Source organism: Gossypium hirsutum, chromosome A07 (assembly GCF_007990345.1).
Source record: "Gossypium hirsutum isolate 1008001.06 chromosome A07, Gossypium_hirsutum_v2.1, whole genome shotgun sequence".
Classification (NCBI taxonomy): Eukaryota; Viridiplantae; Streptophyta; class Magnoliopsida; order Malvales; family Malvaceae; genus Gossypium; species Gossypium hirsutum.
The window spans coordinates 92,957,713-92,973,328 of NC_053430.1; the positions used below are offsets into that span (position 1 = coordinate 92,957,713).

At 35.6% G+C, this 15,616-nt stretch overlaps 2 protein-coding genes and 1 pseudogene across 3 annotated transcripts; 2 read left to right on the top strand and 1 right to left on the bottom strand.

Moving 5' to 3' along the window:
• Positions 1 to 580: 580 nt before the first annotated feature.
• On the bottom strand, positions 581 to 1,322 carry LOC121231826 (ferredoxin-2, mitochondrial-like; annotated as a pseudogene).
• Positions 1,323 to 5,909: 4,587 nt separating this feature from the next.
• On the top strand, positions 5,910 to 9,492 carry LOC107954973 (probable linoleate 9S-lipoxygenase 4). Of its 2 annotated transcripts, XM_041116641.1 has the most exons (10): positions 5,910 to 6,016; positions 6,226 to 6,346; positions 6,440 to 6,720; positions 6,790 to 7,030; positions 7,111 to 7,428; positions 7,529 to 7,614; positions 7,738 to 7,824; positions 7,887 to 8,191; positions 8,289 to 8,552; positions 8,628 to 9,492. In XM_041116641.1, the coding sequence occupies exons 3-10, from the start codon at positions 6,445 to 6,447 to the stop codon at positions 9,394 to 9,396; spliced, it is 2,346 nt and encodes a 781-aa protein (XP_040972575.1). In that variant the 5' UTR covers positions 5,910 to 6,016; positions 6,226 to 6,346; positions 6,440 to 6,444; the 3' UTR covers positions 9,397 to 9,492. The 2 variants fall into 2 exon arrangements, with proteins under 2 accessions (XP_040972575.1, XP_016746154.2); XM_016890665.2 differs by lacking the exon at positions 5,910 to 6,016 and having other exon boundaries at positions 6,048 to 6,346.
• Positions 9,493 to 9,957: 465 nt separating this feature from the next.
• Positions 9,958 to 11,098, top strand: LOC121203654 (uncharacterized protein At5g01610). Its single transcript, XM_041116642.1, has 3 exons — positions 9,958 to 10,588; positions 10,686 to 10,797; positions 10,938 to 11,098. The coding sequence occupies exons 1-2, from the start codon at positions 10,097 to 10,099 to the stop codon at positions 10,746 to 10,748; spliced, it is 555 nt and encodes a 184-aa protein (XP_040972576.1). The 5' UTR covers positions 9,958 to 10,096; the 3' UTR covers positions 10,749 to 10,797; positions 10,938 to 11,098.
• The last annotated feature ends 4,518 nt before the right edge of the window (positions 11,099 to 15,616 follow it).

The window sequence follows — 15,616 nt, forward strand, 5'->3', positions numbered from 1 at the left end:
AAACATCTTTGTTACCTCAAATTAACAAAACCAAACACCCTTGAAAGGAACCATCATGCTGCTCTTTATTTACTAGAGCTCTAGAAAATCTATTGGTCCACCGAATCTTTGATACTTGAAGAATCATCTCATATTCATTTCAATCACAGTTTCCAGGAGTTTCCCTCAGTAAGGGGTGCCTATAGTGGCACCACCTCTAATCCTTCATTCAGTTTAACTAGTATCTCAGATAAAATTCTGAGATGGTTCAAACCAATCCAACTACCTAGGAACAAAGTAAAGCTTCACCCAGGAAACAAGGTCAAGATAAGTAGAAGGCTGCAACGTTTGTTCTCCAGTCAGGCAAAGGATAAAAAGGGAAGCATAATGCTTAAAGTTTCGTAATAGCTTCCTCTAAGACCGTCGCTGACATAATGTGGTGAACAAAACCCAGGATTCTTCGTTCCCGTAACACCTAGTAGCATCAAGCTTTAACCACGAGAAAAATCCACTAAAACTAAATGCAATTTCCAAATAATATTTGAAACTTCTATATTACTTCCAACCTGATAAACATAAGCATTGAAGAAAACCCAAAAAGTAACGCCAAAATCCATAGAATAACTTGCATTTAAATTCGAAGCGACCCAAATTACATGGGAAAAAATCCGTTTCTTTCAAAGTACCAAAATTATTATTACTCCCATAAAAACAACAGAAATACATTAGAAAGCACCCTCACTTCCGTCTAGTTCTATATATATTTTTATGGAATATCCCAAGGCTTAGCTCGGGGACAGCGACAACCATACCTTGGAGCTGAGGCGTAAGCACGACCTGACACCCAAGCCTGGAATGCTTGTTCAAGATACGACCGCTCGAATTCCTTACCAACACATATTCCTCATCGTAGGTACGGGGTGGAAGCTTCTCGAGCCATTCCTGGGCGATGTTGACCTCGCATTCGGCGGAGCAAGCATCAATCTCCTCGAGCCGGTGAGACGCCGGATCGATCAGCCCGCTGTTAGTCAAGGCCCGAAGTAAGCTGTGGCCGGCTAGGCCACAACCTCACGCTTTTGGCCTTCTGGGTCGATGGCGAAGAGCTTGACGATCCTGTCGGCAACCTTCTTGGAGGAGGACAAGGTGGCGGAGGATCAGGTGAGGATGTGGTAGGATACACGTGGGAGACGGTGGATTTGGGAAGTGAGCTTTTGGATTGTTGAAATCGCCATTTTGGGGGAAGAATGGAGATTAAGGGAAAGAAAGGTTCAGTTGAGTGGACTTTTTAGAGTTGTTTTTCTTTTCCAACAATTCGGTTTGGTTAATTGGAGCTTGTTCTTTGCGAGGGTAAATTACAAAGTTACTCGCTTACCTATAGTCTAAAGTATTTTTTTAGTCATTTTACGATATAATCATTAATATTATTGATTTATTACAGTTTTATCATCGAGACATTAACTACTTAGAATAGTGTAAGAGCAAGCTGACATGACATATTATATCATTATTGTAAATAAAATTTTAAGTCAAATTTTATAATTTCTCTGAATATTTATACTTTCGCATAAATACAACAACGTGATTCCCATAGTAAAAGTTGAGAAAATTATTTTTTCATATAAGTTAAAAAATTTAAAAATATTAAGATAAAATTAACCAAAAAAAGAGAGAAGATATTATTGTCTCCTCCTTCCTACTTGATTTTTGTTAAATATGACTCATATTTTCAGTCAAATTTGAAAAATAATCTTTCAGTTAAACTCTATTTACTTGGTTCAATCAAACACTGATTAGTTTAGATTATTTTATTATTATTTGACCTATAAATTTATCCTATAAATAGGTTCTTTTACAATATTAAAAAAATACACCCAATAGATATTAGAACTCATAGCACATTTAGAAGAATTTTGTGCGTTTACGTTTTGAGGGTTCTTTGTTTTCAGGTTTTCAGGATTTAGTCTTTATCTTCACCTTTTGTACTATTTGTTCTTTTTCCATTATAGTAAAATTATCTTTGCCCGTAGTTTTTTATCCTCTTTGGAGAGGTTTTTCCACGTTAAATTTGTGTGTTCAATTTCTCAATTTATTCCGTTATTTTTCTTGTTCGTTGCTTAATCGAATCGATCCTAACAAGTGGTATCGAGCTAGTTCAATTTTCATAGATCAACTCATTCAGAGATGGCAACAACAAGGTTTGAAATTGAAAAGTTCGATGGTGAGACAAATTTCAATCTGTGGCAAGTTCGGATGATGGCAATTCTAGTTCAATCTAGTTTGAAAAAGGTTATTACCGGGAAAAAGCCTGAGAATCTAAATAAAACAGAATGGGAAGAGCTTGATGAAAAGGTTTTGTCTGCAATCTAGTTGTGCTTCGCGAATACGGTATTGCAGGAGGTATTGATGGAGAAGACCTCATCTGCCTTGTGGAAAAGGTTAGAAACTCTTTATGCGACTAAGTCTCTAGCTAACCGTTTAGTGTTGAAACAACGTCTATTTACGTTTCGCATGAACGAATATGAGCTTCTTAGAGATCACATCAGTCAATTTATTACTCTTTTAAACGATTTAAAGAATGTTGAGGTTCATATTGATGATGAAGATCAAGCTATGCTATTATTGTGCTCTTTACCTCTTTTATACAAGTCTTTTAGGGAGACCCTGATTTATGGCAAAGACAAACTCTCGTTTGAAGATGTGAAGGGTCATGTGTTGAGTAGACACAAACTCGACAATGAGCTTCATTTGGATAGCAAGACAGATAGACAAGCTTCCGTTTTGGTAGCATCAAAGAAACGAGACAAAAGGTGTCGCTATTGTAAAAAGGTAGGTCACGTCAAAGCAGATTGTTATAAACTGCGAAATAAAAGAGCTGCTGAAAGTAACGAGGAAGATGTAGCTGGTGCTAATTTGGCTGATGAAAATGGTGATGATTTCTTGTTAGTGTCAACAAGTGATAACTCCAAGCTCACGTCCGAGTGGATCTTAGATTTAGGATGTTCTTTCCACATGTGTCCCAATAGAGAATGGTTCTCCACATACAGTTCGGTTGCAGGTGGAGTTGTGCGCATAGGAAACGATTCATCTAGTAAGGTAATTGGTATTGGTAATGTTAAAATTAAGATGCACGATGGGACGATTATGACACTCTCAGATGTCAAGTATGTACCTAATTTACGAAAGAATCTCATCTCCTTGAGTATTTTAGACTTGAAAGGATGCAGAATCAACATCAAGTCGAGCGGCATTAAAGTATCTCATGGAGCTCGCGTTTCGTTGAAGAGAAGTTCTCTTTTGAATGCAGGTTTTGAAAAGTTAGGGCACTGTGTTTGTGAAAATCAGGCCCGGGTTAGTTTTGATTTGACAGTGTACAAGTCGAAGGCTAGAAGTCTTCCATTTTCAAAGCACAAATTCGACTCAGTTAATTCCCTGCATAGTTCAAAATAGGCTCATGGCGGGCTTTGGCAAAGATGGCATTGTGGACATATGAGTCAATGTAGAGATTTATTAAATATGACTCCTATTTTCAGTCAAATTTAAAAAATAATCTTTCAGTTAAACTCTATTTACTTGTTTCAATCAAACACTGATTAGTTTAAGTTATTTTATTATTATTTGACTTATGAATTTAGCCTATAAATAGGCTCTTTTACAATCTTAGAAAAATACACCCATTAGAGATTAGAACTCATAACACATTTAGAGAATTTTGTGTTTTACGTTAGAGATTAGAACTCATAACACATTTAGAGAATTTTGTGTTTTACGTTTTGAGGGTTCTTTGTTTTCGGGTTTTCGGGGTTTAGTTTTTATCTCCATCTTTTGTACTCTTCGTTCTTTTGCCATTATAGTAAAATTATCTATGCCCGTGATTTTTTATCCTCTTTGGAGGGATTTTTCCACGTTAAATTTGTGTATTCAATTTCTCAATTTATTCCTCTATTTTTCTTGTTCATTGCTTAATCGGATCGATCTTTTACAATTTTCTTTATTACTTGAACAATTTTTTTCACAATTAAGTTTTTTTTCCTAATTTTATTTTTTATATGCATATTTAATCATTTATATAGTATACCCTTTATATATTATTTTTATTTTCTATTGCTTTTCAATCTTTTATTTTTGGTATATTAATTGAAATTTAATTTTATTATAGTTTTTTATGAATATTTACAAGGAAAAGGGGAAAAAGAAGAAGTAAGGTTTAGGTTTAACTCACTTATTTAATCATAACCTTTTTGCATGATTTACCTTTAAATTATTTATATTGCTCAGAATAATACCTAGAATTAACTTTTTATTATATCATTATGGGTTAGTCTTTAGTTGAAATAAAACGTGATTTAAAGTATTTTTTAAATTTATTCCAAAGCAAGTTTATATATACTTAATTTTTTATATGCATTATTATATTTAAAAATATATATATGTAAGACAAATTTGAAACAACTTTATTTTCAATTAAAATTATAAATTAAAAAAAATTAAAACTGTCAATTAAATTTATTATTAAATATTTAATCTAAATATTCGTTGAGAATAAAGTTTATTATAAAAATTAAATAGATGAATATTATCTTTTATTTAATAATGATAAATTTGTAAATTATATATTATTACATCTCTAGCAAAATATTTAGTGAACCAAACGTTTTAATTAATACTTTTCAAGATATACCAAATGTTGTAAAGTAACATTCTCGTTAATCAAATTCTATTAGAAATATAAAAGCACCAAACACTATGTAAAAGTTCGTGAATCTTTACATGAAGAATATTACTGTAGTATTTATAAAAATGAGTCATCGGAATCACATTTAGGAGTAACATCTCAAGCTTTCTATCTTGACGCAAGAGATGGAAAGGATTCATCAACATCAGTTACCTCCGACTATTTTTCAGAGACGATAGGGAAGGCAATGTACGCTCTGAATGAGGATGATGCTCCAGCCGAACATGAACACCAGATAGCAAGAGGGCATGGGAATTAGGGGAATTAGCAACACAACAAGAAAAGAAAAGAATGCGTTCTTGATAAAATCGATTTTTTATTAAATTATTTTATTAATATAATTTGTGCAAATTGAAAATTTATTGATTTTATGATATAAGTTGTTGATTTTCGTTTTTTTATTTAAAATATAAAAATAATAAATGGGTTGTAACTGAGTTGAGTCGAATTCGAGTACTACTAAATTCAAGCTCAAGTTTAATTGAATATTATTTTTAAATTCGAGCTTGGCTCGATAATTGAGCTATACATGCTCGATTAATATCGTTTACCAATTTTTGTACTCAAACCCAAGCTTAATGCAATAATTAACCTTAGGGTTAATAATATATTAATAGCAATAAAATAATATAATAATATATATAAAAAAAACTTTAAAAAATTCGCAAACAGTTTGAGTCAAGTATTATTAAGCCCGAAATTAGCTCAAGCAATAACTCGAGCCCGATTTGATAATTACCAAACCGGATTTAAATTATTTTCGAATTGAACTCAAGCAACTTGCGAACATCAATATCTCATTTACACCCTACAAATAATACATAAAAAGCGTTAAGAAATAAAATAATTAGCGTATAAGTCATTACTGAAAATTGATTCTAACTTACATAAATAAAATGCAGGACAGATCTTGAACTGTAGTTCATAAAAAAGCAATCTATTATTATTCTTAAGCATTTTATGTGAAATAGGAATGGGGAGTGACTTGAGCATCATTAGAATTGAGTCAAGGACCTAAACTATACCAAAACAGATTTTCAGGGGTCAATGAGGTAAAATATGTTATGAGCAAAGACTAAACAGAACATGGATCAAATATAGAGGTAAATATTCCGTACTTGGTTAAAGCATTTATTTTTAAAAGCAAGAGTAAAACAGAAATATGATTTAGACTATGAAACTCAGATAAAACTCTTGGCATTTAAATGCAAAGTGCCATTGAAGAAATTAAAGCTTCTTAGCAAGAAATGAATCAGATGCATAGCTGAAAATCCAAGCAAAGAAGATTTCTTTCGCTTTCCTTTTGTATAGCGTTTTCACACGGGATTCATTCTTTTTCTTTTAATACCAAACAAGAAAAAAAGAAAAAAATCCTCTGGATCATGAACTAATTTTATTAAAAAAGAGAAAAAAAAAACATGGATTCTCATCATCATCATCATCACCTATGTTACAATATGCAAGAATGTTTGAATGCTATCCAAAACAAGATTTCTGATTGTAATTCGCTGCAGGATCGCCATGGAAGCCGATACCTTATCAATGGAAAAGTTGTGATTGAACATAGCCCTGGATTATCAGGTCCTGGAAAATCAGCATCTGTTCAGGTTTATAGTTCAACAGTAATCGACCCAAGTAAGTTCTTGTTTAGCTGGCCATTATTTAATTAGTTCGTCGTTTGATATGATGTTCGACCTTTAATGTCTCCTTCTTCAATGCCTTCAAAAGATACCATGAAAGGGAAGTTGAGCGGGAAAGCATGCCTCAAGAAGGGAAAGAGCAGTAAAAAAGACGGCACAAAAACCACCGTTTATAAGATCAAGTTACACGTAGAGCCTGGATTTGGAAATCCAGGAGCTTTCCTTATAGAAAACAATCACAAGCATAGATTCTTCCTTCAATCTGCAACTCTTGTAACTCCAGAAAACAAGGTCATCCACTTTGATTGCCGATCTTGGGTGTATCCAATCAAAGACACTAACACCAGTCGGCTTTTCTTTTCCAACACAGTAAGTTAGTTTTATACAAATTTGGTCCTATTTTTTGTAGTTGCATTTCTATAATTTCTGTCGTTGCAGTGTTATCTTCCGAGCAAAACCCCAGCTTGTCTAGTGGAATTGAGAAAGGAAGAGCTTGAAAGCTTGAGAGGTGATGGAACTGGGGAAAGGAAAGAATGGGATCGAATCTATGATTATGCTCTGTATGATGATCTTGGAAATCCTGGAAAAGGTCCAGATCATGTTAGACCTGTCTTGGGTGGTTCCCGTTCACGTCCGTATCCTCGCAGGGGAAGAACCGGCCGCCCTGCTACCAAAAATGGTAATATGAAAGCATCTATATTAATATATATGTGAATGTGTGTGTGTTTGTTCTCACTTTTGTTTCTGATCATTGGCAAGGCACGATTAACTTGGACACTTATGTTCCACCGGATGAGCGATGCAGTCCCAAGAAACTATCTGAGTTCATTGCAAATGCAATCCAAGCCACGGCTTATTTCCATCTACCTGAGGCGAAATCCTTGCCTCGTGATTCCAGTAGTTTTGAGTCATTTGGTGACATACGGGACCTGTATTCCAACAATAGACGCCAAGCGATGAGGGGAAAATCGGTGACGGAGAAAGTGAAAAAGTTTGTGCCAGCTCAGCTTTTCAAAGATGTCACTCACGTGATTGAAGAAGTTGACATAAAATTCCCACTGCCTCAAATCATAAGAGGTGATATCATACGTCATAAGAACAACAATCTGCCATTTCCACGCATAGAATATGCATTGCTATGTGCTTAATTTTCTTTTAATGCTTTTTATCCTTACAGCTAATCAATTCGCATGGAAGCTAGATGAGGAATTCGGACGACAAATGCTTGCTGGGACGAATCCTACTAGAATTCATTGCTTGAGGGTCGCTCCACTTATTTGACTTGGTTTTAAATACTATTAGCTTAAAAACGTTTCAATTATACTTCATATTATCAGCATACAATTCATTTTACTTGGTTTACGCATCGGGTTTGTAATAATCCAGGAATTCCCACCTCGAGGAACACTAACGGAAAGCCACATAGAGCAGTCAGACATTGAGCACAACCTTGATGGTTTGAGTTTCGAACAGGTAACTACCTTAATTGTGGCTTCTAGTATTCGTGAATTGACTTTCAGCACATTATATTACAGGCAATGAAACAATGGAGGATTTATGTCCTGGACCACCATGATTATCTGTTGCCATTTTTAAGAAAAATGTACTCGGAGGGTGTCCGCCCTTGTGCATCCCGAACATTGCTATTTTTACGAAATGATGCCACCTTGAAGCCATTGGCCATAGAGCTGAGCTATCCCGGTTCTTCCAACAACGTCGACGGGATGAAAACCATGGTGTTACTTCCTGAAAAAGAAGACATCCCTCAAGCACTATGGCAGTTGGCCAAGGCTCATGTTGCAGCTAATGACTCGGCATACCATCAACTCATCAGCCATTGGTTATGAGCCATAACTTATATCTCAAAAGTCAAAATCCTCTTGTGTGTATCCATATTTAGGACTGATTCAGAATAGTTTAAACACCTCTTTTTCCAGGTTGCATACTCATGCAGTTGTGGAGCCGTTCATCATTGCCACCAGGAGGCAGCTGAGCGTGATGCATCCAGTTCACCGGTTGTTGGATCCTCATTTCAAAGACACCATGCACATAAACGCACTAGCTCGGACCGTTCTGATAAACGCCGGAGGAATACTTGAGAAGACACTCTTCACGGGCAAATTCTCCATGGAATTGTCATCTGAACTTTACAAACAATGGAGATTCGATGAACAAGCTCTCCCTTCCGATCTAATCAAAAGGTACATATAATGATGTGCTAAAACAATCTGCAAAAATGGCATATGATTAATGCTAAAAACCATGCCGTTTCACAGGTGTATGGCCCTGGAAGAGTCAGAAAACCCCAGAGGAGCTCTTATGCTCTTCCAAGATTATCCTTACGGTCTAGACGGTCTTGATATATGGTTAGCCATCCAAACATGGGTGGGAGATTTTTGCGACATCTTCTATGAAGACGATCCTTCAGTCAAATCCGATACCGAAATACAAGCATGGTGGTCGGAAATTCGAAACGTCGGCCACGGCGATAAACGCAAGGAGCAATGGTGGTGTCAAATGACCACAAAGGCAGACCTTAAACGCACTTTAACAACACTCGTATGGATCGCATCGGCCCTTCATGCATCAGTGAATTTCGGGCAATATTCGTACGCAGGTTATCCTCCAAACCGTCCCAGTCGGTGCCGGAAGTTCGTGCCCGAAGAAGGTACGATGGAGTTTGCAGAATTCTTGAAAGACCCAGATAAGTATTTTCTCAACATGTTATCAGATAGGTTTGAGGCAAGCCTTGGGATAGCATTAATGGAGGTACTGTCACGGCACACGTCTGAAGAAGTTTACTTAGGACAGAGAGCAACATCGGAGTGGATAGATAATAAGCAGGTGAAGCAGAGATTTGAGAAGTTCAATAAGTCTCTGAGGGAGATAGAGAAGCAAATCATGGAGAGAAATGGAGATCCAGAGCTTATGAATAGACGAGGGCCTGCAAAAGTGCCATACAAACTTCTTTACCCTGATGCAACTAAGGTCGACACCCCAGCAGGAATCACGGCCAAAGGGATTCCTAATAGCATATCCATTTAACTTTTCTCCCAAGTGTATGAATACAAATATTTCATATGATACTATTTTGTATTGATTTATTTACAATTACAAATGGATGAGATAGATTGTATGAAATTATAATTTTTAGTAGTTTTAGTTGAATTTAAAATTTTCAAGAGTAAAAAGTGAGAAATCAAAAGAAAAAAAATAGCTAGACTCACAATTTCATATAATTATTTATCTAATATAATATAAGAAAAAATATTTATTAGACACATATCATATGCCGAACGTTGGGTCCAACTGGCTTGTTTAAATCACGAATTCGTCGTGTATTATGAGCCCATGATCCAGCTACGGATCACCATAGCCGGGCAGCAACTGGTTTAATTTACACGCACCATAGAAGCGCGTGTAAGAGACAGATACTGGTATGAATAAACACGAAACAACCCCAAGAATTTACAGTCAGGCCATTACCCAATCTACGTGGCAGTAAACTACTGGTTTATCGTATGGTAGGAGAAAATCCCAACCGTAGAGGATAACGGATAGGAGGGGCCTACTCATAATTGATCATTCTCCTAATCCTCTCTGTATTCAAGCTGCAAACACTTGTCACCTACTTCTCTCGTTCGCTTTTCTTATCTTATTCTCCCAATTTTCTTTCGTTTAAACCCTAACCCTAATTTCCGCCTTCATGTAGTAACATAGAATTCCTCACGAAAAATAAAGAAAAATGATTCCTTTAGTTCCTTCCATATTTCTTCACGTCATTTTCATCTTCTTCGCGCTTGTCAACGGCGAGCAGGAGACTATTTACGATATCCTAAAGGCCCATGGGCTACCCACGGGGCTGCTTCCGAAGGGGATAACCCGATTTGAGTTCGACGAAACCGGCCGCTTCGAGGTTCAGTTGGATCAAGCTTGTAATGCTATGTTTGAATGCCAGTTTCGTTATGATAGGAACGTTTCTGGGACTTTGAAGTACGGGCAGATCGGGGCCTTGTCTGGGATTTCTTCTCAAGAGCTGTTTCTTTGGTTCCAGGTCAAAGGGATTTGGGTTGATGTTCCTAGCTCGGGCGTCATTTATTTCGACGTCGGTGTCGTTTCTAAGCAGTTTTCGTTGTCTTGGTTCGAAACGCCGAGGGATTGTATGGCGATTCAGGATGATTCTGAATCTGGTGATTCGATTGGAGATGGCAAGTTATTAGCTGAAGCAGTCGCGAAGGTTTGATTTTTGTGCTTCCTCTTAGCTTTTTAATAATTTGTGAATTATAAGCTAATTTAATAGCTTAATTTGATTTTTTTTCTTGTACAAATTGTAGAGTCCACGTGCGAAACATCGATATGAACTTGATCATGGAGGTTTTGGGAGGAACGAGATCTAGAAAGTTAGAAAGACGAAAGACGAAAGAAGTTGTTCAATAGCTCAATCAGGTTAGCCTTGAAGTGTGTTCTGGGGCCTCGCCCTCCCCCGCCTCCACTTTGTAAATTTTGGTCAGAATGTCTGCTGTGGATGGTCTTCACGCCTCCATCCTGTGTGCTTTGCTTGCATTTCTTTCCTTTGTTTTATATAGTGCAGAATCGTCGACTTGCCAAGTCCAGCTGGCTTCTGTCTATGCGAGGCGAGCTGTTGAGGAGAAAATGGAAGATTGAAGAGCTATTTTATTGATGACCTTGGTTAGTTTACATTATGGAAGATAAAATGGATATGGGAGCATTTGGTCGGCGGTTTCAGGTGATAAATTCTATGGAATTTAATTCATATGTTAAAATTTTCATTTGTAATATGAATATAAGCATGGTTATTAAATTGAGTCTCTTTTTTGTTGTAGAAAAACAATTAGATTGATGGGAACTCCTTCGTGAATCAATCGTGATATGAAATTCAATAATAAACATTTCTTGCTTCATTTCCCTTATTTCTTGCTTGGTAAACAATTGAGTGGCTTTATATGCTTGAATGTTGCGTTTCAGTTGTTTTGTTGATTATTCTTTAATCTTGAGTTTTCCCTGTTCCATATCAAATATTGGTGTAGTATGAGTTCTTTAATCTATATGTTCAGGTCTAAACCTTGACAGCATCTATTCTCATTGTCATAATTCAAACAGGGGTTTGTGACCTTGTGTATATCATGGTCATTGGATGGGGGTGTATTTCTCCCTAAGATTTTGAACTGGCAGTCTTGTTCCGAAGAAAAAAAAGGTTGATTTTACCTTTTCTCCCCTTCTATTTTCTCTGACTTTGGGAGGGTTGTTAAAGCCTTGCTCAATTAGTGAACTTTTGGGTATCTACCTGATGTGTGGTAGCCATATGCTTATTTTCTGGGCATGCAATGAAGTAGTGAGAGGCTTTCTAAAAGATTTTGCTTTAGCATCTAAGTTATTCGATTTTGTATTGGCTAAATTCAGAATTTGAGAATCACTGTGTTCATGGTATACTCTATTGTAGCATTTTGCATCAGCATATAGATTGTCATATTAGGTATTTGATGTGTAACTGATCTTGCAAGTGATCATAACTTTCCCTTGAACAACTTGGTACTGGAATGTTGAAGAAGAAATTGGATGTACCTTGTCTTTTAAGCTGTGAAGATTGGAATGTTTAAATTGGGCGAAACTGCTATAAACCAGTGTAAAATTTCGGTCTACTTTCCTTGATTTTCTCTATGTAAAATTTGCAGTGTGTCTATATCGGCTGCATCAGATGGGTTTTAATTTGCTAACAGACTACCGTTAAATATGTCTAGTAAGTTGAATTTTGTCCCTAATGTGCGCAACTTCTATCATGGACACTGTCTTTTGCATGTTAGATGTAGATTCCTCCTTTGCTGTCATTTGGAACACTTCGGTTTCATTTTTCTGATGGGATTGTAGTTAAAAAGTTTGTTTCTTAAAATTATAATCTCTCAGGTAACCATGCAATTTCTTTTTCCGTTATTTGGTCCTGCAAGGTATTGGTGCTGATATGTTCAAATGTTTAGCAGTTAGATGCTGGTTATGAAAGAATGGAAACTTTTTATATAGGCATACTATGAACTACTAAAACCTTTATATCAAAGTTGTGATTTTCAAACCTTACCAACTTAGTACAGTCTGCAAAACAATTCTTTATTTAGTTTAGAAAGACATGAAATTATTGAAATGTTGGCAATGGAGAAGATTGAATTTGGGTAGAAGAATGATGGGACGACAGGCCAGCTTGGCCTTGGCGGGGGTTGAGTTTATACTATACTACTATATGGCATGTGATGTGATCATTGATCACAGTTCACATGCCATGCTACCATGTTTTAGGAGGCATTTTGTTCGTATATTGATTTCCCCATCGTTTTTGTGTTTGTATATCTTCAACCTACATCTGTACTTAAGTATCGGATTTATGAAAGGATAATATAGAATTAATTTTGATGATTATATATATGTTTTTGGCATTTTTTTTAATAGTAATATCTACCAGTGATATTTCAGTCTGTGGATCTTGACTTTCGAGTGGTTTTATTTGTTTGTTTTCCAAAAAAAAAAAAGGAAGTCGGTTTGGAAGATGTGATACTTCATTATTTCACTTGAATTATTGCTAAAATATCTGGTATCAATCACCCCATCTCTGCGTGTGTGTCTGTCTGTCTCTCTCACCATGGGTGCCCCATGGAGGTACTTAGGCTTGTTGCGGTTGCTCCCATTTGATTAACTTAGGCTTAGTATTGCTTTTTTATAGTGCTTTTGAGGTTAAAAGCACTTCTTGCTTTTCAAGCAAGTAACGCTAAACAAACAATTTTTGGGGTCAAAAAGACTAAATGACAGTTTTATCCCTTTTAATATATTTTATATAGTATTTATATTTTGTATGTAATTATTTTTCTACTAAAATTTATTTTAATATAATGTTATATTTTTAATTTTTTATTGGTTATATTTTATTATTTAAAATATGTTTATATATTTGAATTAAATTTTATGAATAATTAATATTAATTTTTTTAAAAATATTTAAAATTTATATTTTATATATTAAAATATTAACAGAAAATTATAATAAATTATTTTTTATATTCTTATTAAAATTTTATAATATTAATTAATTTAAATATTATTTAAATGTATATTTATTATTTTATAATACTATGTTCAAAATAGATATTTTATTTTTTAAAAATACTTTTTGATAATAATATTAAACAATTAAATTTTAAACCTGCACATCCCTCTGTTGACGACTCGACTTGACATTTCATATTTTGACACACTAGCACTTTTCTGAGCCAGCGCACCAATACACGAAAATCTCATTATGAAGGTCAGCCCATTCCTTCGTTTCCAAATGTGCTAACATCTATTTATATCAAAAAAAAAAAAGTGCTAACATACATGTGCAAACAAGAGATTCCAAGGCAGGTTTAGAACAGGGCATACATGGTCACGCTTTAGATTGACAAGCAGACAGTCCACCCGAGCAGCATCAGAAAACAAACGCTGCTTGGTAGTTGGAACAAAGTGGCACCATAGTTTTGCAAGAGCCGGACAGTCCCTCGAAATGTGCATAATACTTTCTAAGTCATTACCACAAACTGCACACAAGGGGTCATCCACCAGACCCCGTCAACATCGTTCTGCATTGGTGAGGCGCTTCCCCTACATGACCAACCACAAGAAGTGTGTAACATGTTGCGACCCAGGCAGAGCCCACACAAGTTTCCATAGCTCATCAGCGTCCTCCCATCGGTCCTCCACTAGACAAAATACACCTCGGCAACTGAGAACCTACCTTTCGCATCCAATTTCCACAAGCATTGATCCATATCATTGTCAGGCGACTGGGGGGCGGAGGTGGATGTTCAGAATATAGAATAACACCTCCCCACTAAAGCATGCCACCAGAGCGTTGCAGAGCCAATTCCCAGTTCCATCCACTATGTCCTGAACAATAAGCGAGTCACTTGGATCACTCTATCCAAGAAGTAAAGGTGAGCATTCGGTCGAATTGAGTGAAAAAATTTCGAGTTAATCAAGTTGACGAGTCCTATTTTATTATCCTAACTTGATTTGAAATTTTTTTGAATCAAGTTGAGTGAAATAAATTCGAGTTGAGTTGAATCGAGTAAAATTGCTCGAGTTAAATTAAAAAGTAAACATGTCAAATTAAAATCTTATTACAGTATAGCTAAATTCATGTTAGAGCACATAAATTTGAAACTATACATATTTGAAAACTTTTTCAAAGGAAAAAAAAGAAGATATTTTAGTATGATAAACTCAATTCATTAATTAACTTACTCCCTAAAATTATTATTTTAAATTATTTTAATTTTATTTTTTTATTAAATTACCCTAAAATGCTGATTTTTTTAAATTACCAGAATAGGCTGATTTTTGGAATATTTACGGGAATAGGTTGATTTAGGGAAAACACTGCGTTTTTAGGGGAAATCTAGAAAATCGCTTCCAGTTGGAAGCGTTTTCTGCACGTCACCAGTAAAACGCTTCCAGTTGAACGCATCCCCCCCGACAACAGTAAAAAAGAAACTATAAAACCCCTACTCTTACTCATTTCTTACAATATTCTCTAAAAATCTCTCTTGAATTTATTACTTAAATTCTATTTTTTATTAATATTTTTATTAAAAATTAATTCAATTTTTATATAATCAGCAACGACCCATTCTCTAATTTGACATATGACAAACACATTTTTGTCATTCGATTGCAAATGGTAAGAATAATTTTAATAAATTTTAATTTTGTTTAATTATTTTTTATTTCATTGTTATATATTAACTTAATATTTTGCATTTTTTTATGTAAATAGGAGGAAGATAGAATTTTACAATGCCATATCCGTAATATACCTGATCCTCCATCACCGTTGATCGAACCATACTTGAGGGAAGCCAATTTTTGGCACATGACCCTTGTAGGCCGGGGGTTTAAGTTGGACCCAAAACTCGTAACTGTGTTGGTGGAGAGGTGGAGAATGGGATGCACACATTCTACCTTCCATGCGGTGAGTGTACTATCTCATAAGCGTGTTGGTGGAGAGGTGGAGAATGAGACGCACACATTCTATCTTCCATGCGGTGAGTGTACTATCACTCTGGATGACATACATGGGTTGGTAGTCACCGAGTCTGTTTAGTCTGTTGGTTGGGGAGGCGTATGTGTGAACTTTTACGTTCGATTCCGGAAATGATTTACGGAGGTCAGATCGAAATGGCTTTGGTTAAGAAGAAATTTTGCAAGGCTGGATGAGGATTCGACT